The 24831-nt window shown below is 45.4% G+C and overlaps 1 protein-coding gene across 1 annotated transcript in view; it reads right to left on the bottom strand.

The window, feature by feature from the left end:
• Positions 1-1492: 1492 nt before the first annotated feature.
• LOC108096141 overlaps positions 1493-24831 on the bottom strand; it is a 127144-nt gene continuing 103805 nt past the window's right edge. The window contains exons 2-7 of the mRNA XM_043208510.1: positions 14770-14907; positions 3317-3366; positions 2098-2133; positions 1825-2036; positions 1618-1771; positions 1493-1559 (exon numbers count right to left, since the gene is read on the bottom strand). Of these exons, the coding sequence (XP_043064445.1) occupies positions 1513-1559; positions 1618-1771; positions 1825-2036; positions 2098-2133; positions 3317-3365 (498 nt within the window). The 5' untranslated portion in view covers position 3366; positions 14770-14907 and the 3' untranslated portion in view covers positions 1493-1512. The remainder of the gene's footprint in view (positions 1560-1617; positions 1772-1824; positions 2037-2097; positions 2134-3316; positions 3367-14769; positions 14908-24831) is intronic.

Below are 24831 nucleotides of genomic sequence, written 5' to 3'. Positions count from 1 at the left end.
TCCTTATTCTCTTTTTTTTTTATATATATCTAATTAAAATTTTTTTTTTCATTTTATTGATTTTATTATTTTTTCTTTTTTGGTTGATGTAGTTTTATTTTTGTTGTTCGTAGTGTGCAAAAAAAAGATTTCGACAGTGTATAAGCCAACGTGGCACCACGTGTTGTTCAGCCACTCTGCCGCCTCAGGAAAAGTTTCACAAGCAGGTGTAACATAAGCACATAGACGTTTACTTGATTTTTTTTTTTTCAGCAGGTTTAATTTAGTAATTCCTTTTTTTATAGTATTGCTGTTTTTATTATTTTTTATTATTTATTTTATATTTTTATGCGTTTATGTAAGTTGATATATGGAAACGATCCCGGTGCCTTAACAGCGATTGTTGTACACATATACGGTCGTTACCCTGCAGTTCCAAAAGTGGTTTTTCGTCGATGAAATGGACGACGACCCACCGATGACAGGGGAAGCAGCCACTGGTGGCTATCCGATGACAATGACAATTCATATAGTCATTTGTATGGGATCGCCGGTTTTGTCATGCATGACGCTCTGGATGACAATTTTGTCCGTTTCATCGAACGAGTCATTTTTTTTTTTTTTTTTTTTTTGTTTACGCGCGTAGTCCCACGGCCCACTTTCCCGCCCAACCGACCGAGGGGCGACCGCCGTGTAACGTACGGCACGATTCGCGATAATTTTGACGCGAAAGAAAAGTTAAGCTAAATTAAATTTTATTTTAATTTTAAATTTAAAATAATAAAATTCACGAGAGGAGTGTCGCGACTTAGAAAAATAAGAAAAAGGCCGAGAAAAATTAGGAGGAAGACAATAAGATATACAGTCGAATCCCGATAATTCGTACCCCGCTAAATCGAAAATCGCGATAATTCGTAAAAAATTCTGTTTCCTTGAAAAAAATCCCTTGAAAAAAATCTCGATAAATCGAATTCCCGTCTAATTCGTAAAAAAAGTGATCCCCTTACCATTTCGAATTATCGGGACTCGACTGTAATACAATAAGATATAAGATAAGATATCATCGGTGGCTTATACGAATTTCGTATGGAGAAAATTCGAGAAAATTTTATACGAATTTCGTATGGAGAAAATTCGTATAAGCCATTGATGATTTCGTTGGTGACGTGGGGGAGACAATTTCATCGATGGCTTCTGGGAGGATACCCTTAGTGAAATCACCAATGTCTTTATGAATATGTCGTTGGTGCATTCATCAATGAGTTTTCAAAGATTGACCTACATGAAACCATTGGTGACTTTTTAAACCATGTCCTATATGAATTCACCAATACATATTTTTGAACAGTCATAAATATTTTTTTTACAAAAAAAAAAAAAAGGTTTTTAATACAATTTTTAATAATTTCAAATATTTTCTTTTATTATTATTATAATTTTTTCTATTATTATTTTACAGGGTACTATTTAATTTACAATTTTTCCTGCTATTTTTTTAAATTAGGTTATTTTAAATGTTGTGTATAGCCTTTCTTATGTTTTTTCAGCATCCTCCAGTGGAGCTGCTGCTTCTGAGACCTCTGAAAATGTAAAAATTATTAAATTATTGTTATTCAAACTTTTTTTTTATTTGCTTACCTTTTAAAATTTGGTAAAGGTTTGAAAAGCCTTTAAGACTTTTCTTACCGCTTGACCCATCCAAGTTGTAGTTCTGGACAAGATTTTCGTCCAGAACCATGCGGACCGCTTTAACGAAATGGTCGTTCTTGGCCATGTTGGTTATTTTTTGTTTCTGTAATGAAAAAAAGTTGAAATATTTTGCCACCAATAGCATAAAAAACTTACGTAATAATCTCGGAGGGTTGGCGTCATTGTGGCCTCGAAGAGATTTAAGTTATCATCTGACTTAAGGGGGAAGGGAACCCCCGATAGCCCTTCCTTATGCTCCGCCTTCGTCCTTATTTTTAGGAGCGCGTTATTTTCCGCCAGCTTCTCAGCCATCAAATCTAATTTTTGGTGCAGAGAAGCATTCTGCCCACGCAAATAAGTTATTTCTTCTAAAATGGTAGGTAAATAATTTTATTAAAAAATGAAAAATACTCGAATAGAAAGTATTACCTTTTAAGGATTCAATTATATACTCCGCAGTGATATCTGTAAATAAAATTTAAATAAGTAATCAAAAAAAAAAACTAAAAAATAAATCAACAAATTTACGGGGTACTGATGGATGATCTGTGAATACAAGAAAAATAGTTTAATTTATGTTTTTTTTTTAATGGAATTTATGGGTGATTCCATATCAGATTTACAGTCGATATTGGGAAATTCGATGAGATATTTTTTTCATGCTCTTTATCGAAAATAAATCGACACGTATTTTTTTATATGGCTCAGAAAATTTTTTTGACAAAGTTATGATTTTTTGAATTTTTGATGAACTGCCCTTTTTTTGATGACAGTCGCGTTTTCCAGCCCCAATAACTCGATAACCGTACGTCGCAGAAAAAAATGTATAGGAGGTAAAAATTTCATTCTTTCTTCTTCTTTGCAAAACTTTCGTGAAATAATTTTTTAAACAATTTTCACTACAAAAAGTTCAAATGTTTACAACAAATTAATTTTTCTCCAATTTGGACAATTTTGATTTTTTTTTTATCTCAATAAATCCTTCAAATGCTTGTGATGAACATACTAAAATTTCAGAATGGTATCAAAATTTGTTTTTGAGTTATAGAATTAAATAGCATTAAAAATTCATTTTATTGACCCTTACTATGCGCGCGCGAAGCGAATTGACGCTCGTTAGAGTCGTTGGTCGGCGCACGCCCTGAGACCGAGCGCGCGGACCGTGCATGATGATCTTGAATATTCTATAACTCAAAAACTAATTTTGATACCATTCTGAAATTTTAGTATGTTCATCAGAAGAATTTGAAGGATTTATTGTGATAAAAAAAAAAAAATCAAAATTGTCCAAATTGGAGAAAAATTAATTTGTTGTAAACATTTGAACTTTTGTGGTGAAAAATTGTTTAAAAAAAATTATTTCACGAAAGTTTTGCAAAGAAGAAGGAAGGATGAAATTTTTACTTCCTATTCATTTTTTTCTGCGACGTACGGTTTTCGAGTTATTCGGGCTGGAAAACGCGACTGTCATCAAAAAAAGGGCAGTTCATCAAAAATTCAAAAAATCATAACTTTGTCAAAAAAATTTTCTGAGCCATATAAAAAAATACGTGTCGATTTATTTTCGATAAAGTGCATGAAAAAAAATATCTCATCGAATTTCTTAATATCGACTGTAAATCTGATATGGAATCACCCTTATACTTACCCGACTCGGAAAAGTTGATGCGGCGAATTTTCGAACTTGGCTCTGACATTCTAAGTAAATAAAAAAGTACATATTTAAAATCATTGTTTTATTTCATTAAATTAATTTCATTATTTTAAAATTTTTTTTTTTCTTGGTTTCGAACCATGGCAGGTGAATCTTCAAAAGATACTTAAAGCGCCGTCGCTTTAAATATGCCCGATTCGTAATTAAATTACGCCTACGGACTAAACACCTCCAAAATCCTAAAAATCCCTATGAAAAGTGCAAGCAGGGAACTAAAACTGCTTCATGTTTGAAAGGCATAACTACAGTCTTTCTTCTAAATTCCCTAACTGAAAATTTTTAAAGTCCATCTGCGTTCTGAAATTTACTAAATAAATACCTAGGCTTGACGACCTTAAGGGCTCATCAAAAAAGTTTGTTTTATTATTTATTTGTTTTATTTCTCCTTCATTCTCCTCAAAGGACTCTATTTGTATTGGGATCTCATCCCCAACAAAACAAAAATTGTCTGGTGTCCTATCGCTAAGTCTACAGTCTTGGATTTTAAGAAACCTGCCTTCTAACTTAATTTCTTCCCTTCCTCTTGCTACATACGATTCCTCTACCCTTCTTCAATAAATTTCTTCTAAAATATTTGTTGGCTTTCGGACCACTTTTTTTAATACCTGCAAATAATTCTCAAACGCGTAAGAGGCAATCGGATTTCCGATTTGATTTACAGTCTCTCTTACATGGAGTAGGCCATGAATATTGTAAGAAACACTGTTTTCGCCGAAGACAATGGGAAAATTTTCAACAAATAAATTTAACATTCGTTGAGCAACCTCAACATTATTCTCCCGCTGTTTTTGTGAGCAGAGCAGTCTATATGCGCAATGCAATAGCAAAAAAATATAGTACTGCTCTTCATGGATTTTATCTTTAAAAACTACAATTCCAGTGTATAATAAAAATTGGCGAAATTCAGTGCTTTTCCAATTTGGAAGTTCTAACAATGTTCTAGGCTTTCGTGAAAATTCCCTAGGTATGTAGCCCCGCATTGACGTTAATATATCTGACATCTTCATTTTATTTTCTTTAGAAATTTTTTGTTTTACTTTATTATAATAAATTCTTTCCAAAAATTTTCGCATTACACCCAACTCAATGAGGTGCATGCAATCCAAGGGAACTTGGGTAACCATACCGATGCCACGTTTTTCGAAAGCGGACTGAGAGCCTAAATAATCTTTGGAATGATGATTTGGGTATTTCCTACTTGCAAAGTCAACATCTGTAATTAAATCAGCACAAGAAGTGCTGTATGTTAAAGTTGCATCTATTTTGCGTCCCACCTGAGTGCATTTGGTACAGCCATAACTGGATGTATGTCCAGGTGTGCCTGTAACAAATGCCCTTGCAGGAGTGTCGCACACAAGAGCTCTAAGATCAATTTTAATGTTTTTATTTAAAATGGTTAGACCATTTTCCATTACATCGGACAACTCCCTAGTAAATCTAGACAAATACTCATCTGAATTGGATGGCTTATTTTGGCCCGAAAAACTCCTACGGGGAAAACCGGACATTTATTTATATTATTTACTCTAATTAATATGGGCCACAATTGTGAACGTGAGCTTTTAAATAATGGAAGGCCGTCAACATTAACGTCAAAGGCCGTCAACATTAACGTTCCGGTCGTTCCGGAACTACATCAAGTTTATTTAATTGTTTTGAAAGGCCAATATGCAAATAGGAACCACCTCCAACTTGCATAATATTTGGCTTTTCATTGCAATTAAATTTATAAAAAGGCCTAATATTTAAATTTTCTTCATTTAAAATTTTAATTAAATCGATAACACAGCTACGCTTGGGTTTGTGTTTTACAAACCACTTCCTAAGCTTATAATTAAGATCCTGCTCTACTTCCATGCTTGCTTCCTGACTTGATTCTTCATTTAAACTATCTACCTCTACATCTTCCTGCAAAAAATGATCATTAACCTGAGCGCTTACTTCAATATTTTCTTCTATCGGACTTTCTTGTATATGTATATATATAAAAATATAACATTGTAAGGAGTTGTAAGTCTCCTTACAATTTCGAGTGCAGGAGAGCTGCATAGCAATAAAAGGGGAAATAACGGCTCCAGGGACTTTGGACTTAATGCTACGGTGAGTCTGCAGACTTTGGACCCAACAACAGCAAGTCTGCGGACTTCGGACCCGCGCAAAGAGGAGAGACCGTGAACTAACGGTACCGTTCTGGACTTTGTACCCGTTATAACGGTGAAGTCCTGAACTTTGGACCCGTATAACGGTGAAGTTCGCGGACTTTGGACCAGCACAAAAGGGAATGACCGTGAACTAACGGGTCTGGGCCTGCACTTTGGACCCGATCACGCCACTTGTCCTGCACTTTGGACCCGATCACGCCACCGAAGGAAGGAAATTACAGGACCAGGATGGCGTATAAAAGGAGGACGCGTGCAGGCAGCGAGACAGTCAAGTGAAAGTCGTGCAAGAGATCGTACCAACGCGAGTGAAAGCCCAAGTGAACAACAAGTGCCAGGATACCAGGAATCAAGATCGCCGAGTCGAGGAGCCCAACGACGGTCACGTCTACATAAGCTGAGACTGCCAAGCTGAGATCCCGAGGGTACAAGGTAAGTTGTAGGGTGCGTCTACGAGTCTCGAAAACGACGATATTGGTGGAGTCCGAGTAAGTGGATGTTGTGCGAAAGGTACCCAGCGTCGGTTCGCATGAGAGATTGAGAACCTGCTGAGGGCCAGCTGACGAAAATCCAGTGGATGTTGTGCGAGAGGTGCCCAGCGTCGGTTCGCATGAGAGATTGAGAACCTGCTGATGGCCAGCCGACGAGAATCCGAGGGAGTTATGCGAAAGGTGCCCGGAGTCGGTCCACACGAGAGTGAGGACCTGCCGAGAGTTGTGAGAGACTCCGCCGCAGGAGTCGACGAGGGAGACATTACCGGCGTCAACGAGGGAGATCGAGTCGTCAGACAGCAGAGCCACGAATCAATATCAAGCTGTAAATCCACAAGCAATAAACCCAACACATATTCTAAATCTAACCTAACTCTGCGTTCTTCTTTGGTCTCGGGGTCACGCAACAATAAATTTGGTGGGACGAACACACAAACTCAACTGAGCTAGCCGCACGTTTACGTAGCGAGCGGAGACATAAAAAAGCAGTTCGTTACATCTGGCGCCCAACGTGGGGCCCGAGGTCCGCAGAGACCAGAATAGGTATAGAATGGGGAAGTCCTGGTTATACAACCTTAAAAAGGACGATTTCCCGGCGATCGCAAGCGCCCTAGGCATCGAGCTAGAGTGCCTTGTAGAGGAAATGAGGCGGACACTGGCCGAATTCATCGACCATTCCGGGCATGATCCTGATGCACTTGCAACTCTGGCGGCCCTGGAAAGGGACTACGCCAAGTACCCGTCGGTCGGCCTGAAAGTCACCGGAGCCGAGGGCCTGGTGCGCAGCCTGGACGTGAGCAGCATGCAGAACGCCAGCAGGAGTAACAGCCGCGACCGACGGGAAAACAGCAGAGAGAGGAAGAGCGACAACCGCGAACAACGTGCGGAGAATGGCAGACCCGGTCAGGATTATGCCAAGATCGCAAAACAAGTCAGGGAGTGGAGTTTCGGGAATGAGAAGCCCCTGGCGTTCCTCGAACAAGTGGAGTGGTCGGCCATGACATAAGGGCTAGACATAAACCAAATTCCGAGGGCGATGCCGGAACTGCTTCAGGGCAGAGCGCTCAAATGGTTCATCGCCAACAACAGGTTCTGGGAGACCTGGGGCGGATTTAGCCAGAGCTTCCAGGAGTACTTCTTGCCCAGGGGGTTCATGAACAAACTCGCAGATCAGGTCAGGCAGAGGAAGCAGAACTACGGCGAAAGCTTCAAGGACTACATGGTAGACATGCAGACACTGATGCGACCCCTGGGCTTGAACAAGGACGAAATCTTGGAGCGGATTAAGGAAAACAGCACCCCGACACTACGGCTGTTTATCCGCCCCTACAGGTTCCAGAACCTGGATACCCTGATGGCACTAGCGGACGAATTTGAGGAGCTCGACCAGCAGAGGGAACGGTTCGAGCAAGAGAATGTCACAAAAGCCCGATACCATGCGCCGGCCATGAGGAGAGAACCTGCAGCCACGTGCAGGCGCTGTCAGGAGGAGCCAGACGAGCGTAACGCACCGCCGGGGGCGGCCAGGGATCGCAAGGTGCTGCCTCTCGAAACTAATGGGCGACCTGAAGGCGGAAGAGATGCAGCTGTCCGCCACAGTGCTCATAAACAAACGAAAAGTGAAGACCACGGTGGACACTGGCGCCACGGCAAGCTTTATAAGCGAAGAGTTGGCGGACAGGTTGCAGGCCGCCGGTAAGGTCGTACCAACGAGAAGGCAGGTGCGCATGGCAGACGGAAGATGCGGGAGCATCCAATCACAGCTGGAGATAGTGGTTGGTCTCGGGACGAGAAAGGTGTTGATGCAGTTATTAATCCTCCCAAGAGTGATAGATGCCCTAGTATTGGGCTGGGTTTTCCTCACAAAAATAGGAGCGGAGGTAAAATGCGCAGGACTCGAGGTGGCGATACCAGCAAGGAAGCGCAGACTAGGAATGCTGGAAGAAAGACTGTCGGTGGCAGTGGTAGAAACACCAGAACAGTTTTCGGAAGAGGACATCGCCAAATTCCTGAAGGAGGAGCTGAAAGCTCTAGAAGAGTCAAGCGGAGCATCAAACATAGCCGTCCACAAGATCACGATGAAGGACGACCAGCCAGTGAAGCAGCGGTACTACCCAAAAAACCCCAAAATGCAGGGAGAGATAACAAAAAGGTAGACAACCTGCTAGAAAAAGGATGCATCGAGCCTACAAGAAGCCCGTACAGCTCTCCAATCGTCATGGTGAAAAAGATGACGTGAAAATGGAGGCTGTGCGTAGATTTCCGACAAATCAACGCCAAGTCGGTAAAGGATGCGTACCCGATGCCTATGATCAATTACATCCTGGATCAATTAAGGGAGGCACGATATATCAGCAGCCTGGACTTAAAGGATGGATACTGGCAAATACCGCTGGAGGAGAAAAGCAGGCAGTATACCGCTTTCACCGTCCCAGGAAAGGGATTCTTCCAATGGAAAGTGATGCCATTCGGGCTGCACTCAGCGTCGGCAACGTTCCAAAGGGCGCTCGATCAGGTCATAGGGCCTGACATGATGTCCCACGCCTTTGCGTATCAGGACGATATAATCGTCATCGGACGGACGCTGGAGGAGCACAAAAAAACCTTAGGGAAGTGTTCCGAAGATTGCGGGCAGCAAACCTGAAGGTGAACGTGGACAAGTGCAAATTCTTTAGGAAGGAGCTGCAGTACTTGGGGCATCGCATCACGGACCAAGGAATTGGAACTTATCCGGAGAAGGTAGCGGCGATAGCGTTGCTGGAGCCCCCAGCTAACGTTAAGGAGCTGAGGCAATACTTAGGAGTGGCATCGTGGAACCGACGCTTCGTACCCGACTTCGCCACGCTAGTCCAGCCACTAAATACCCTACTTCGGAAAAAGGTGAAATGGAAATGGACCGATGACCACCAGAAGGCATTCGAGGCAGTCAAGGCCAGACTGGTCGCAGACCAAATCCCAGACTTAACGAAAACATTCATCCTGCAGACAGATGCCAGCGACTACGGGCTTGGCGCCATACTCACCCAGCAGTCAGATCAAGACGAGAGAGTAATTTCATATTCAAGTCGCTCCCTAAATGGAGTGGAAAGAAATTACTCTGCAACGGAAAAAGAATGCTTGGCGATTGTGTGGGCCATCAGGAAGTTGCGACCGTACCTGGAGGGATATCATTTTAAAGTCATCACGGATCATATGACACTGAAATGGCTCAACAGTATAGAGAGCCCGTCAGGAAGGATTGCGTGATGAGCGCTGGAACTCCAGCAGTATAACTTTGAAATATCCTACCGGAAAGGCCAGCTCAATGTCGCGGAGGACGCCCTGTCGATACAGCCATTGCCAGCGGAATGCCGCCGAAAGAAAACAGCAAAGGCAGTCCCGAAGACTGCGGAACGCGATTGGATAGCGGAAATGAGAAGCAAGGTTGCGCAGAACCCGTAGAAATACCCGGATTACAGGCTGGAGGGCGATCAAATGTATCGCCACATACCCCACAGGGCGGGGAACGAGGACGTGGTCGCGTGGAAGCTATGCGTACCCAGAGGATCGAGACAGAGGGTGATAGCGGAAAACCACGACGCGCCAACAGCCGGTCACTTGGGCAGCAGGAAAACAATCGCAAGAGTGGCTGCGAGGTACCACTGGCCGGGCATGCATAGGGACATCAGGGCCTACGTACGTAGCTGTGAGAGCTGCATGAGTCCAAGCCGAACCAGCTGCAGGCGGCAGGCAAAATGTTGACGCAGATTCCCGAGGAGCCGTGGGCGACAGTGTGTGCCGATTTTGTCGGGCCACTGCCGCGGTCAAAACACGGGAAGTGGACCGAGTTGGTGCCGATGCGGAAGGCGACCACAGAATCTCTGCAAAAGGCGATAAGGGAGAGAATCGTCTCAAGGTATGGCGTCCCGAAAATCCTGCTCACGAATAACGGGGTGCAGTTTACCAGTAGGTCCTTCAAAAAATTCCTCGAAGAGTTGGGGGTGCGACACCAGTTTACTGCGCCGTATACACCCCTGGAAAATCCAACAGAAAGGGCAAATAGGACCGTAAAGACGATGATCGCCCAGTTTGCAGGGGCCGACCAAAGGACGTGGGACGAAAAATGGCCAGAGTTACAGCTGGCCGTCAATACCAGTGTGGCGGAGTCCACTGGGTACACGCCAGCATTCGTCACCCAAGGTCGAGAACCCCGACTCCCGAAGGCGCTATATGATGAACACACGATCGGGACCGGCAAAGCCACCCAAACACCAAGTGAGAACGCACAAAAATTATCAGAAATTTCGGAGTTAGTAAGGCGTAATATGGAAAGGGCGGCGCAGGATCAGGCGCGCCATTACAACCTGCGCAGGAGGCCATGGACGCCAAGGATTGGTGATAAGGTCTGGGCCAAGGAACACCACCTGTCCAAAGCGGTGGACAGCTTCGCGGCAAAGTTGGCTCCCAAATATGACGGGCCATTTACGATTGTTGATTTTGTTTCCCCAGTAATATGAAACTTGCGGCACTGCCTGAGTGGCAAGGAAAAAGGTCTCACATTAGTGAGTTAAAACCAGGCACATCTGAGGGGGGCACACTGTACGGGTGTTTCGTAAGAAAGGGAGAGGACGATACGGAATATCGATGCAGTGCCTCCCACACACACGTATTTGGAGCGAGAGCGCCAGGAGCGCGAGAAGCGGGTCAGTGGAGGGTACATAAGGGGCGATCACCGTTACCGGGTCACCAACACCAGCGCAAGAGAAAAGCTTTCACCGGTAACGGGACCCAGAACGAAGAAAGGTGGGAGAGGACGAAAACCGAGGTGTCGTCGGGGGCGACGAATAGAGGTTCGGTCTTTCCAACCTTTTTCCCCGAGATGTCCGGACGCTTTCACCACCGCCAGCTACAGCAGCAACAACGGCAGCAGCAGCCGCAGCAGCATCAGCAGCAGCCGCAGCAGCATCAGCAGCAGCCGCAGCAGCATCAGCAGCAGCCGCAGCAGCATCAACAGCAGCCGAAGCAGCAACAACAGCAGCAACAACGGCGGCAGCGACAGCAGCAGCAGCCGCAGCAGCAGCTGCGCAAGCGCGAGGCGTCGGCGCTCGTCGTCGGCACTCCAGCTACTGGCGTCGCCGTTAGTGTCGCGGTCCCCGTCGCCGGCCTGGCGCGAGGTGTCGGAGAGGGAGATGTCCTCCGACGAGGAGGTCGACGGCGGCCCCACTGGCGAGATGGAGACGGTGGAGTTGTCGTCGACGGAAGAGGAGAGCGACGGAGGTGAGACGGTGACCCCCGTGGTCTCCTCTGATAAGGAGGGCACCCGTTGGGCCAACCAGGCCCGGAGGGGTTACCGTCAGGTAAGGCGGGTGGTGGACAACGAGGGATTTATCCCGTTCGGGTCGGCGGCCTCGTCGGAGAGGCCGGAAAATGAGGAGGAAATAGAGGCCCGCCGACGAGCAACGATCGGCAGGATGGTGGAGCGGCAGGCGGAATGGATGGCTGCCGTGAGGGAGTGGCGGAGAAAACTGCAGCAAGTGGAGGCCGCGCTGTGGGCACCGGCACCTCCGCTTGCAGCGCCCTCGCAGCCGCCGTTGCCACCCACGCCGCCGCCGAGGACGCCGACGCCGACGCGGGTTGGGGGGTTGGAGGAAGGGGGGGCCGGGATACCAGCAGGAGTCACTGTGGGTATTTGGGATAGGTCAGGACGACACCACGAACACACACGAATATATTTCGGTGGAGTCAGAAACCGCACGCACGAAATCACAAAAAAAGTAAAATATAAATCACATAAAAAAAATATATAATCCAGCGGCGGCGGCGTCAGGTCCAGCGAAGACAGGTGGAGGCGGGCGATCCGCAGATGAGCAGGTGGGCTGGAAACAAAAGGGAGTAAAGGTTAGGCATGTACGCAAAAGGTACACAAAAAACTCACCTGTGGCAATGCCCTCACGGCCAGCCTGTGGTATGCCACAGAACGAGGAGCCGCGGGGTAGCGGGGCAGGAGTGGAGTCCAGCAGAGGGCGGTCCAGCAACATACACGGAGTGGGTTCGACGTGCAGTGAGTGCCCTGGAGCCAGCCGGAGTCTCTGGAGGACATACGGTGAGTGGTTACACGAGTTAGCAGAAGAAATTTAAACTCAAAAACTTACCTGGGAGTCCACGGCCAAGCCAGACGACCAGCCAGAGCGGGGAGCCGCGGCGAAAGGGAAGGGAAAGGGGTGGGTCGACGACCGGGCATATTGGCCTGCCGGGACGCGCTAGGTCAGGGTCGGCGCCCCGGCGCATACATCGTTGGAAGGATTCGGCGGCTCAACCCGGCTTGGAGTGGCCTAAAAAAAGGAACATTTAAGTGGTAAAAATCAAGAAATTAACATCAAAACACTTACCACAACAAAACCACGAGGCCGGCGAAAATTGGGAATGGGGTCGCCACGATAACGGCGGTCGATCGATAGTGCGATCGATGGGAGCAAAGGAAATACTGGAAACATCGCTGGCCGGTCACACTGGTTACGACTGCAGCCCTAAGGAGTGGCAACGCCACGATCGATAGACGAGTTATCGATTGTGCGCGGGGGAAAACTACGCGGGAAACGGTTCGAATTGGACCCGTATAACGGGAGTTTTCGACAGTGAAGATGCCCTAGTCAAGAAGCCCAACGACGGGAAGTCTACATAAGCTGAGACTTAGGTGCTGAGATTGGAGGAGCTCTCAGCCGTGGCAGGAGGAGGTCGACGAGGGAGTGGCAGCGGCCACAAGGATCGAGGATGGACGTGGGGGTCAAGATGCCACAGTCGAGATGCTGAACGACCAGGTAGGGTCCAATAGGCTGAGGTTGTCCGGCTGAGATCCAAGAGGCCTTTGGCCGCACTCAGGAGTTGGAGTTCGACGTGGGAAGGAGGCGATTCGAAGACGTTTTTCCCAGGAAGTTCCGGAGCCTGAAGCTTTCAAAAGTTTCCGAAGGAAGGGGGAGATGTATGGAGTTGTAAATCTCCTTACAATTTCGAGTGCAGGAGAGCTGCATATCAACAGCGGGATGCGCTGTGTGCGGTGGTTAAAAGGGGAAATAACGGCTCCAGGGACTTTGGACTCAATGCTGCGGTGAGTCTGCAGACGTTGGACCCAACAACAGCAAGTCTGCGGACTTCGGACCCGCGCAAAGAGGAGAGACCGTGAACTAACGGTACCGTTCTGGACTTTGTACCCGTTATAACGGTGAAGTCCTGAACTTTGGACCCGTATAACGGTGAAGTTCGCGGACTTTGGACCAGCACAAAAGGGAATGACCGTGAACTAACGGGTCTGGGCCTGCACTTTGGACCCGATCACGCCACTTGTCCTGCACTTTGGACCCGATCACGCCACCGAAGGAAGGAAATTACAGGACCAGGATGGCGTATAAAAGGAGGACGCGTGCAGGCAGCGAGACAGTCAAGTGAAAGTCGTGCAAGAGATCGTACCAACGCGAGTGAAAGCCCAAGTGAACAACAAGTGCCAGGATACCAGGAATCAAGATCGCCGAGTCGAGGAGCCCAACGACGGTCACGTCTATATAAGCTGAGACTGCCAAGCTGAGATCCCGAGGGTACAAGGTAAGTTGTAGGGTGCGTCTACGAGTCTCGAAAACGACGATATTGGTGGAGTCCGAGTAAGTGGATGTTGTGCGAAAGGTACCCAGCGTCGGTTCGCATGAGAGATTGAGAACCTGCTGAGGGCCAGCTGACGAAAATCCAGTGGATGTTGTGCGAGAGGTGCCCAGCGTCGGTTCGCATGAGAGATTGAGAACCTGCTGATGGCCAGCCGACGAGAATCCGAGGGAGTTATGCGAAAGGTGCCCGGAGTCGGTCCACACGAGAGTGAGGACCTGCCGAGGCCCAGCCGACAAAATCCCGACCGACTTCAGGGTAGAGCGTGGAGTGTTGACTGCAGCAGCGCTGCTTAGCCCTCCAGTAAGGTTTTCTGCTCAATATCCGCCAAGTTGTGAGAGACTCGTAGCGAGCCTAGTACGCGACCGGTGCCCGAAAGACTCGGCAAGGCAGAGTACGCGCGGCAGGCGTGCCGCCGCAGGAGTCGACGAGGGAGACATTACCGGCGTCAACGAGGGAGATCGAGTCGTCAGACAGCAGAGCCACGAATCAATATCAAGCTGTAAATCCACAAACAATAAACCCAACACATATTTGATGGGACGAACACACAAACTCAACTGAGCTAGCCGCACGTTTACGTAGCGAGCGGAGACATAAAAAAGCAGTTCGTTACAACTGTGACGTATAACGCGCGCAGAATAATCTCACTTTTAAAGGTCAATATTTCATAAACATGGCGAAATTTCGAAAAATTTTATTAATTAAAAAGTTTTTATTTTGGGCCAATTAACAATAAAATGTCCTCAAACCTTGGCACCCCAGTAACTAAAATCGCGCCAACAGATAAATTAAAAATTTTATTTCTGAACAAAATAAACGTGGACCCACTGTACCTCGCAACGAATGCAATAATCACGTGCAAAAAACCATAAGGCGGCGAGCGACACTTCAAATTTTGACAGGCTTAAACTGCATTGGGCCCAGTTTAGAATTAGGCCCAGCTTACGATTGGAATTAATTTATTAAATGTTCGCCGGCGCACATATGTAAAAGAGAGTTCACTTTTTGCACTTGCACTTTATTTTCTTTAAAAAGCACCGCAGCGCCTTATGGTTTTTTTCAAAACTTAAAAAAAATAGCTCTTAAACATTTTGTAAACACTTACCTGGCTTTTTCGGAAAAAATTATTTCACAAATTGTCACTTTTAAAAAATCGTCTTTGCTGGCGAACAAGGAAGTCTTCTTAATTTGCTGGCGAACAACGAAGGAATGACGCAGGTCAGTTCTTTTTGAAGTGAAACTTCTTTATCGGCGTTGGAAAAAATTTAGCGTCACATTTTTTTTTGGTTACGCGTCACATTTCTCGGTTACGCGTCACATTTCTCGGTTACGCGTCACATTTTTCGGTTACGCGACACATCCCCATCCCTCTCTAACCACTGACGAACGATCTCTCTATCTTCTTCTATCCTCTCTCGCTCTCAGCGCGCTCGCACAAAGTTGAGAGCGTAAAAATTTAAAAAATAGAATACGGTTGCGTGAGTGAGAACAAGTAAGTGCGTATGTATGTATGTATGCTTACTTGAGCAAGAAGACGATTTTTAAGCCGAAATCCTTTCTGTGCCAAAACGAATTAATTTACAGCAGTAGAAAAAAAGGGTGAAAGGTGTGAGTGTCAAAAGAAATTCTAATTGAACAGGTTGCATACAGATATTAACATTTTAATTGATGTATTAGCTTATTACAGCTTAACTATGCATTAACTATTTTTGATTGGGACCTTAATTCTTAACCATTTTTTTTCATCAGAGAAGCATAATTTTTGGAACATAGAGTTTTCTAACCACTCTTGAATTACGAATTAAATTTTATCGAAATCGTATAACCATGTCATATAGCTGCCATATAAACAATAGTCGAAAATATGGAAAATTAATAGGAAAATCGTCAGCTTCGATGTTGTATTTTGTTCGACATATGTAAATACATACATATGTATGTATTTGATGACTGCAAGGGTATATACATAAGCTTCTTTTCTTGTTTAAAAATAATATAGTAAAATCTCAGATGTTGAATATTAAATTAAATTCCTCGTGACTTTTTGTTAATAGTAAAAATACCTGACCTCAATATAAATTTATACAAAATCATTGTAAATTAATGATAACTATAAAAGTTCCAGATTTAAACTTATAACTGTTAAAGTTGCGCTTTAGGGGCTTTTGCTAAAAATGGGCTAGGAAATTTATTCTTTTTTAAAAATGCTACCTTGTTATTTGTTAAAATAGCTGCGAGACAACCCGTTTTTAGAACATTGCCATGTTTTTCAAGCGAAAAACTTTACCGGAAAGAATTTATTGTCTTCTCAGATGTTTTTACTATATTATTATACTCTTGCAGAGCAAAGGGTATTATAATTTCTGTCAGAAGTTTGCAACGCAGTGAAGGAGACACCTTAGACCCAATAAAGTATACATACATATTCTTGATCAGCATCACGATCAGAATCGAAATACGAATGTACGTCTGTGCGTCTGTCTGTTCCTATGTAAACTAGTCTCTCAGTTTTAAAGCTATCTTGCTAAAACTTTCCCAAAAGGTGTGTAGTTATCTCAAGCAGTATATACATAAGTCGGAACGGGCAGGACCGGTCGACTATATCTGATAGCTCCCATACGAGAGAGTGAAACAAAAAATTCTCATGCTGTTGTTTTTGATCAGATCGGCTTGATTTCTTCAAGATGGAGTTTTCTAACTACTATTGAATTTCGGATAAAATTTTATCAATAACGGATAACTCTTTCATATAGCTGCCATACAAAAGATCGAAAAATATATATATAAATAGTGGAAAAAAATTATAACGTCGTTGTTTTTCAACGGATAAGCATGATTTTTGGAATATAAAGTTTTTCCACGACTCTTGATTTACGAATTAAATTTGATCAAAATCGGACAACTATATATATATGTCAAACAAAATACATAAAAGCTTAACGGCATCGAAGCTATGACGATTTTTCTATTAATTTTCCAAATTGTTCATATGACAGCTATATGATATAGTCGTCCGATTTTGATGAAATTTAAATTGTAACTCAAGACTCATTAGAAAATTCTTTATTTCAAAAAGCATGATTGTCTGATGAAAAACAACGATGGTATCATTTTATTTCCGTTATTTATATATAGATTTTTCGATCTCTCCTATGGCAGCTATATGAATCGGAGTACTACGATTTTTATGAAATTTTTTTCTCGATTTAAGAGGAATTAAAAAACTTGATGTTCCAAAAAATCATGCTCATGGCATTAAAAACCACCACATTATAATTTTTTTTTCATTATTTATATGTATATTTTTTGATCTCTCCTATGGCAGCTATATGATAGAGTTATCCGATTTTGATAAAATTTAATACGAAATTCAATAGCAGTTAGAAAACGCCATCTGGAAGGAATCAAGTCGATCTGATCAAAAACAACGGAGTAAGAATTTTTTATTTCATTCTCTTGTATGGGAGCTATCCGATATAGTCGGCCGATCCGGCTCGTTCCGACTTATATACTGCGTGCAATAACTGCACACCTTTTGTGAAAGTTTCAGCGAGATAGCTTTAAAACTGAGAGACTAGTTTAGGCAGAAACGGACAGGAGGACAGACGGACAGACTCACAGACATATTTCGATTCAGATCGTGATGCTGATCAAGAATTTATATACTTTATGGGGTCTGAGGTGTCTCCTTCACTGCGTTGCAAACTTCTGACTGAAATTATAATACCCTTTTGCTCAGCAAGGGTATAAAAATATGGAAAACAAGAAAAGAAGCTAGCTTCGGAAAGCCGAAGCTTATATACCCTTGCAGTCATAAAATATGTCCAACAAAATGCATAAGGGCTAAACAACATCGAAACTATGACGATTTATCTTTTAATTTTCCATATTTTCGACTATTGTTCGTATGGCAGCTATATGATATAGTTGTCCGATTTTGATGAAATTTAATAAGTAATTCAAGAGTAGTTAGAAAATGATGAATTTCAAAACTTATGCTTGTCTTTTTAAAAACAACGGCGTGAGCATTTTTTATTTCATTCTCTCGTATGGGAGCTATCCGAAATAGTCGGCCGATCCGGCCCGTTCCGACTTATATACTGCGTGCAATAACTACACACCTTTTGGGAAAGTTTCAGCAAGATAGCTTTAAAACTGAGAGACTAGTTTAGGCAGAAACGGACAGGAGGACAGACGGACAGACTCACAGACATATTTCGATTCAGATCGTGATGCTGATCAAGAATTTATATACTTTATGGGGTCTGAGGTGTCTCCTTCACTGCGTTGCAAACTCCTGGCCAAAATTATAGTACCCTTTGCTCTGCAAGGGTATAATGAATAGCAAAATCGTCCTAGCTTCGTTGTTGTTCAGCCTTTATGCATTTTGTTTGACATATTTGATGACTGCAAGGGTATTCGGCAAGCGGAAGCTAGCTTATTTTCTTGTTTTTAAAAAACAATACTCATAGGAAACGTGTCGAATAGTGTAAATATTGAAGAAATAAATTTAAAAACTAAATTTATAATTTATATTAATTTTTAACACTTTTAATATTTTAATGACAATTAAAATACTAACATATCTTCCTTTTTCCCTTTCTTTAAGTCTCGGAAATCTAAAGTTTTAGATTTGTATAAATATTGACAAGACTGATAAATTAGTTCGCCAAAGAAGTTTCACTTCTGACATGTGTACTTTGTACGCACACACTTTTTTTTTACCACAACCGCTGTCACCTGTTGACTCACCTCAAGAAATTGGAACGATAAGCGTAGTGGTCATTGTTAATCCCTTGTTCGTAGTCCGGCTGCGCCAGTCACAGTCTTGTGACCGAGTAGAAGGGTGTCTCCCATTAGCGAATTTCGCCCTGGAAAACGCTGGAAAAGAAGCTTGTAAAGAAAACGACCGTGTTGTCCGGAGTACAAAATAAAAGTGATTCTTTATTACAAGGTAATTAGAAGTACACGAGAATGTGTGTGTTCGTCAGAGTTCTGGCATGTTGGCGATTTGTTGTTGTCCATCAGCACTAGGGTTGCCGGGTCTGCTGTTATCCTGTGGCCAGTGAGAGGGGTATGTTAACTAGGGGTATGTTAACTCCCCCAGTATGACGGTCTCCATTATTCTTTCCCCTCGGTTGTGATCGGCTTCAGCTCGCTAACGTGAGCCCTCTGGCTGTGCCTTAAATTGCAAATTACCGTCATATCTGGGAGCCAATTTCGTCGCGAAGCCGTCCACTGCTTTGGACAGGTGGTGCTCCTTGGCCCAGACCTTGTCGCCAATCCTCGGCGTCCATGGCCACCTCCGCAGGTTATAGTGTCGTGCCTGATCCCACGCTGCCTTCTCCATGTTACGCCTGACGACTTCAAAAATTTCCGAAAGTTTCTGTGCGTTTTCCTTTGGTGTTTGTGTCGCCTTTCCCGTCCCGATTGTGTGCTCGTCGAAAAGAGCTTTTGGAAGCCTGGGTTCTCGACCCTGGGTGACGAACGCTGGCGAGTACCCGGTGGACTCCGCCACACTGGTATTCACCGCCAGCTGTAGTTATGGCCATTTATCGTCCCAGGTCCTCTGGTCGGCCCTGTTTTTGGTCTTTACTGTTCTGTTCGCCCTCTCTTTCGGGTTTTCCTGGGACGTGTATGGCGCAGTGAATTGGTGTCGCACACCCAATTCTTCAAGAAATTTCTTAAACGCCCTACTGGTAAATTGCAACCACGTTGTCCGTAATTAGGATTTTAGGGACGCCATACCTTGAGACGATTCTCTCCCTTATCGCCTTCTGCAGTGATTCTGTGGTCGCCTCCCGCATCGGAACCAATTCGGTCCACTTCGAAAATCGGTCCACCAGCACGAGCAGCATTGCATTTCCGTCTTTTGACCGCGGCAGTGGCCCGACGAAATCGGTGCCACGTTTTGCCTGCCGCCTGCAGCTGGTTCGCCTTGTACTTTATGCAGCTCTCCCAGCCACGTACATAGGCTCTGACGTCCCTGTGCATGCCCGGCCAGTGGTACCTCGCAGCAAACTCTTGCTATTGTCTTCCTGCTGCACAAGTGACCGGCTGGTGCGTCATGGTTTTCTGCTATTGCCCGCTTTTTTGCTCCGCTGGGCATGTATAACTTCCATGCGACCACGTCCTCGTTCCCCGCTCTGTGGGGTATGTGGCAATACATCTGATCGCATGTAGTTTGGGTATTTCTGCGGGTTCTGCGCCACCTTGCTTCTCATCTCCGCTATCCAATCGCGTTCCTGTTCCGTAGTCTTCGGGACTGCCTTTGCTGTTTTCTTTCGGCGGCATTCCGCTGGCAATGGCTGTATCGACAGGGCGTCCTCCGCGACATTGAGCTGGCCTTTCCGGTAGGATATTTCAAAGTTATACTGCTGGAGTTCCAGCGCTCATCACGCAATCCTTCCTGACGGGCTCTCTATACTGTTGAGCCATTTCAGTGTCATATGATCCGTGATGACTTTAAAATGATATCCCTCCAGGTACGGTCGCAACTTCCTGATGGCCCACACAATCGCCAAGCATTCTTTTTCCGTTGCAGAGTAATTTCTTTCCACTCCATTTAGGGAGCGACTTGAATATGAAATTACTCTCTCGTCTTGATCTGACTGCTGGGTGAGTATGGCGCCAAGCCCGTAGTCGCTGGCATCTGTCTGCAGGATGAATGTTTTCGTTAAGTCTGGGATTTGGTCTGCGACCAGTCTGGCCTTGACTGCCTCGAATGCCTTCTGGTGGTCATCGGTCCATTTCCATTTCACCTTTTTCCGAAGTAGGGTATTTAGTGGCTGGACTAGCGTGGCGAAGTCGGGTACGAAGCGTCGGTTCCACGATGCCACTCCTAAGTATTGCCTCAGCTCCTTAACGTTAGCTGGGGGCTCCAGCAACGCTATCGCCGCTACCTTCTCCGGATAAGTTCCAATTCCTTGGTCCGTGATGCGATGCCCCAAGTTCTGCAGCTCCTTCCTAAAGAATTTGCACTTGTCCACGTTCACCTTCAGGTTTGCTGCCCGCAATCTTCGGAACACTTCCCTAAGGTTTCTTTTGTGCTCCTCCAGCGTCCGTCCGATGACGATTATATCGTCCTGATACGCAAAGGCGTGGGACATCATGTCAGGCCCTATGACCTGATCGAGCGCCCTTTGGAACGTTGCCGACGCTGAGTGCAGCCCGAATGGCATCACTTTCCATTGGAAGAATCCCTTTCCTGGGACGGTGAAAGCGGTATACTGCCTGCTTTTCTCCTCCAGCGGTATTTGCCAGTATCCATCCTTTAAGTCCAGGCTGCTGATATATCGTGCCTCCCTTAATTGATCCAGGATGTAATTGATCATAGGCATCGGGTACGCATCCTTTACCGACTTGGCGTTGATTTGTATGAAATCTACGCACAGCCTCCATTTTCACGTCATCTTTTTCACCATGACGATTGGAGAGCTGTACGGGCTTCTTGTAGGCTCGATGCATCCTTTTTCTAGCAGGTCGTCTACCTTTTTGTTATCTCTCCCTGCATTTTGGGGTTCTTTGGGTAGTACCGCTGCTTCACTGGCTGGTCATCCTTCATCGCGATCTTGTGGACGGCTATGTTTGATGCTCCGCTTGACTCTTCCCGAGCCTTCAGCTAATCCTTCAGGAATTTGGCGATGTCCTCTTCCGAAAACTGTTCCGGCGTTTGTACAACTGCCACCGACAGTCTTTCTTCCAGCATTCCTTGTCTGCGCTTCCTTGCTGGTATCGCCACCTCGAGTCCTGCACATTTTAACTCCGCTCCGCTTTTTGTGAGGAAATCCAATCCCAGCACTAGGGCGTCTATCACCCTTGGGAGGATTAGTAGTTGCATCCAAACTTTTCTCGTCCCGAGACCAACCACTATTTCCAGCTGTCTTTGGATGCTCCCGCATCTTCCGTCTGCCATGCACACCTGCCTTCTCGTAGGCACGACCTTGCCGACGGCCTGCAGCTTTCCCACCAAAGGTTACCTCGACCCAACTGGATCTATTGTACCCCCTATCTGAGCTTAGAGCTCACCCATCAACCCGGCTCCTTCGATAAGGTTAAGGAGCTTTATCGGGTCGATGCTTCCAGAGGTCCCAAGTGTAAGGAACCTGGACCCGAGGGTTCTGCTCCTCAGGCTACTTAGTGCTGGGCAATCTGACATAATGTGTAGGGAGTTTTCATCCTCGCTATCACAGAATCTGCATGTTTTTCTGTTTGTAATCCCTATATTAAATAGGTGTCTCCTTAGTTTGCAGTGTCCGGTTAGTAAGCCGGTAACTATCCTAAGTGATCTCTTCCCTAGTAGTATAAGTTTTTTAAACCTCTTCATGTCATAATTGACGATGAGGGTTTTGGCTTGTCTTTGGCCTGTGGTGTCTACCCAGCAGGCTTGCCTCATATGTACCTCTTCCGTTCTTAGGTAATCTTTGACTGTGTGTCTGCATATGCCACAGTAAGGCTCGGGTCCTATAAGGGGTCGTTCCGCCCCTAGTTTTGCTAGCCTGTCGGCTTGTTCATTCCCGGATATGTCTTTGTGTCCTGGAATCCATCTTAATGACAGCCTGTGGTTGCTGCCCAGAAGGTTCAGCTTTGTTCTTACTTCTCGTACCAGCTTCGAGGTGATTCTATTGCTGTATAGTGCAGTAATTGCCGCTCGACTGTCCGAGAGGATCGCAATGTCCTTGTTTGTGTACCCACGCTTCATATTGAGCTCTGCACACCGTCCTATGGCGCAAACTTCAGCTTGGAATATGCTGGTGTTTGATTCGTGGTCCTACTACTCCAAGGCCAGTGCCTTGGTGTGTTAAAGACCCGTCCGTATACCATGCTATAGTGTGACTCGCCATGGGGTGTACTTCCTTCATGGTGGTCCATTCTTTCTTGTTGCTCAGATGAGCAGAAGTGATTCTTAGTAGGGTGGCCTTCCGCTGTAACTCTACTACGCAGTGTAGCGGAGTAAGTTCCATGAGAACTTTCAGTGCCGCAGTGGGACAGGTTCTCATTGCTCCTGTCATACATATGCATGCCAGTCTTTGCAGCCTTTGGAGCTGTTTCTGTGCGGTAACGAGCCTAGCTCTTTTACCCCAGGCTACTGAACCATATGTGAGTATTGGCCTCACAATTATAAGGTATAACCATCTGATAATTTGGGGTGAGGTCCCCCAAGATTTCCCTGCAATTTTCCGTCAGGTGAAGAGAGCCCTGAGGCACTTATCCACTGTCTTTTGCATATGGGTTGCAAACGTTAGCCTCCTGTCGAAGGTAACTCCGAGGTACTTAACTTCCCGGCTTATTGCTACGGGAGTACCTAGTAGCATGATTTGTCTCATCTTCTTTAGTTTGTACTTCTTTGTAAAAGGAACAATGACTGTTTTTGCGAGGTTGAGGTTAAGCCCAACTTCCCTGCACCAGTCGAGCGTTATCTTGAGTCCGAGTTGGACAATATCGCAAAGCGTTTCTTCAAATTTCCCTTTGGCTACTATTACTATGTCATCGGCATAGCCCTGACATTGTATTCCTCTGTCGGTGAGTTTCTTTAGTAGTTCATCTACTAGTAGGCTCCATAGTAAAGGAGACACCACCTTGCGGACATCCTCTGCTTGTGGCAACGGTCATTGTGCTGTTGCCAATGGTCGCCATTGCCTGCCTGGAGCTTAACAAGGCTCCAATCCACCTTCTTGTTGTCGCGTCTATATTCCTTCTGGCGAGGGCCGCTAAGACAGCATCATGCGACGCATTGTCAAAGGCTCCCTCTATATCCAGAAAGGCGCAGATTGCAACTTCTTTGTTGTCCACTAACTCTTCAAGAGTGTGACAAAGTTGGTACAGTGCAGTGTCTGTTGAACGACCTGCCCTGTATGCGTGCTGCGTGGGTTGCAGCGGACAGTCCTTAAGAATATGGTAGTCTACCAGCTTTTCCAACGTTTTAAGGCAAAACGAAGTTAAGCTGATAGGTCTGAAGGACTTAGGGTTGGTGATGTCTTTCTTCCCTGCTTTGGGGATGAAGACCACCCTAGCTCTACGCCACGCATTTGGGATGTGTCCAATTGCTATGCTGCTTATCATCAGTCTCCTTAAGCGGGTTAGGAGTAAATCCAGTCCCTGTGCAGGAATGATGGAGAGATACCATCTAGACCAGGTGACTTAAATGGTTGGAAGGTCCCACTTGCCCATTTAAGTCTCTCCGAGAGACTAGAGACTTGGCAATTGCCCAGTTCTCTGCGCTTGGTCTGAAGTGTCTTGGAGTGGACGATGCCTCCATTGGGTTGGACGTATCTTCTGCCAGGGGTGAGCTCCCGGGGAAGTGTGTTTTAAAGAGTAAAGCTAGTTTATCCTTGTCGTCGGAAGTGTAAGAGTTGTCACATTTCCTCAGGGCTATGTTACTTTCTGGTGCAACTTTGGCCATAGCCTTGTGCAATCTTGCCCCTTCATGGGCAGTGCTGATTGCCTCACAGAAGTCTCTGTAGTTCTTCCGTTTGGCCTTCCTGATCTCTTTGTTGTAGAGCGTCAGGCTTTGTTTGTATTGTCTCCAGTTATCCTCGCTCGTTTTTGCTCTGTTAAAGAGTCGGCGGGTGGAGATTCGGAGCCGTTCCAGGTTGTCATTCCACCATGGGGCGTCTCTATCTGCTTTCCGTCTGCCAAGAGGGCAACTGTCCGGTGTTGAAGTCTACTTCAAATCTAATGATTCGGTAATCCGACATTGATTCCTCTGGCGACACATGCCAGTTCTTGATAAGTGGTCCTAGAGACCTGCTCATCAGAGTTATGTCTAGGACCTCCTCTCTTACTCTAGTAATGAATGTCGGTGTGGACCCGATTACCGATTACTAGGTTACTATTTACAATAAACTCTATTAGCCGCTCACCTCTGTTGTTGACGTCGGTGCTTCCCCATATCACGTGATGTGCATTGGCGTCACATACTATGATTAGGGGTAACTTCTTCCTCCTGCAGCAATCCACGAGTCCGATGATTTCCGGTGGTGGGCATGCTGCATCCCCAGCAAAATACGCCGATGCTATGGCGATCGCTGGTAACTTTCCTGTGCCGCTCAGCGTTACCGCGACACATTCACTGCTTAGGAACTCTGAAAAGATATTATAATTGACATCTTTCCTTATTAATATGCATGCTCTTGGGTGTGCACCCCGTTGGTCGCATATTACCTTT

Source organism: Drosophila ficusphila, unplaced genomic scaffold, assembly GCF_018152265.1.
Source record: "Drosophila ficusphila isolate 14025-0441.05 unplaced genomic scaffold, ASM1815226v1 contig_470, whole genome shotgun sequence".
In the NCBI taxonomy this organism is placed as follows: domain Eukaryota; kingdom Metazoa; phylum Arthropoda; class Insecta; order Diptera; family Drosophilidae; genus Drosophila; species Drosophila ficusphila.
Note: the sequence above shows the minus strand (reverse complement) of the source record. Positions and strands in the feature narration are given on the sequence as shown.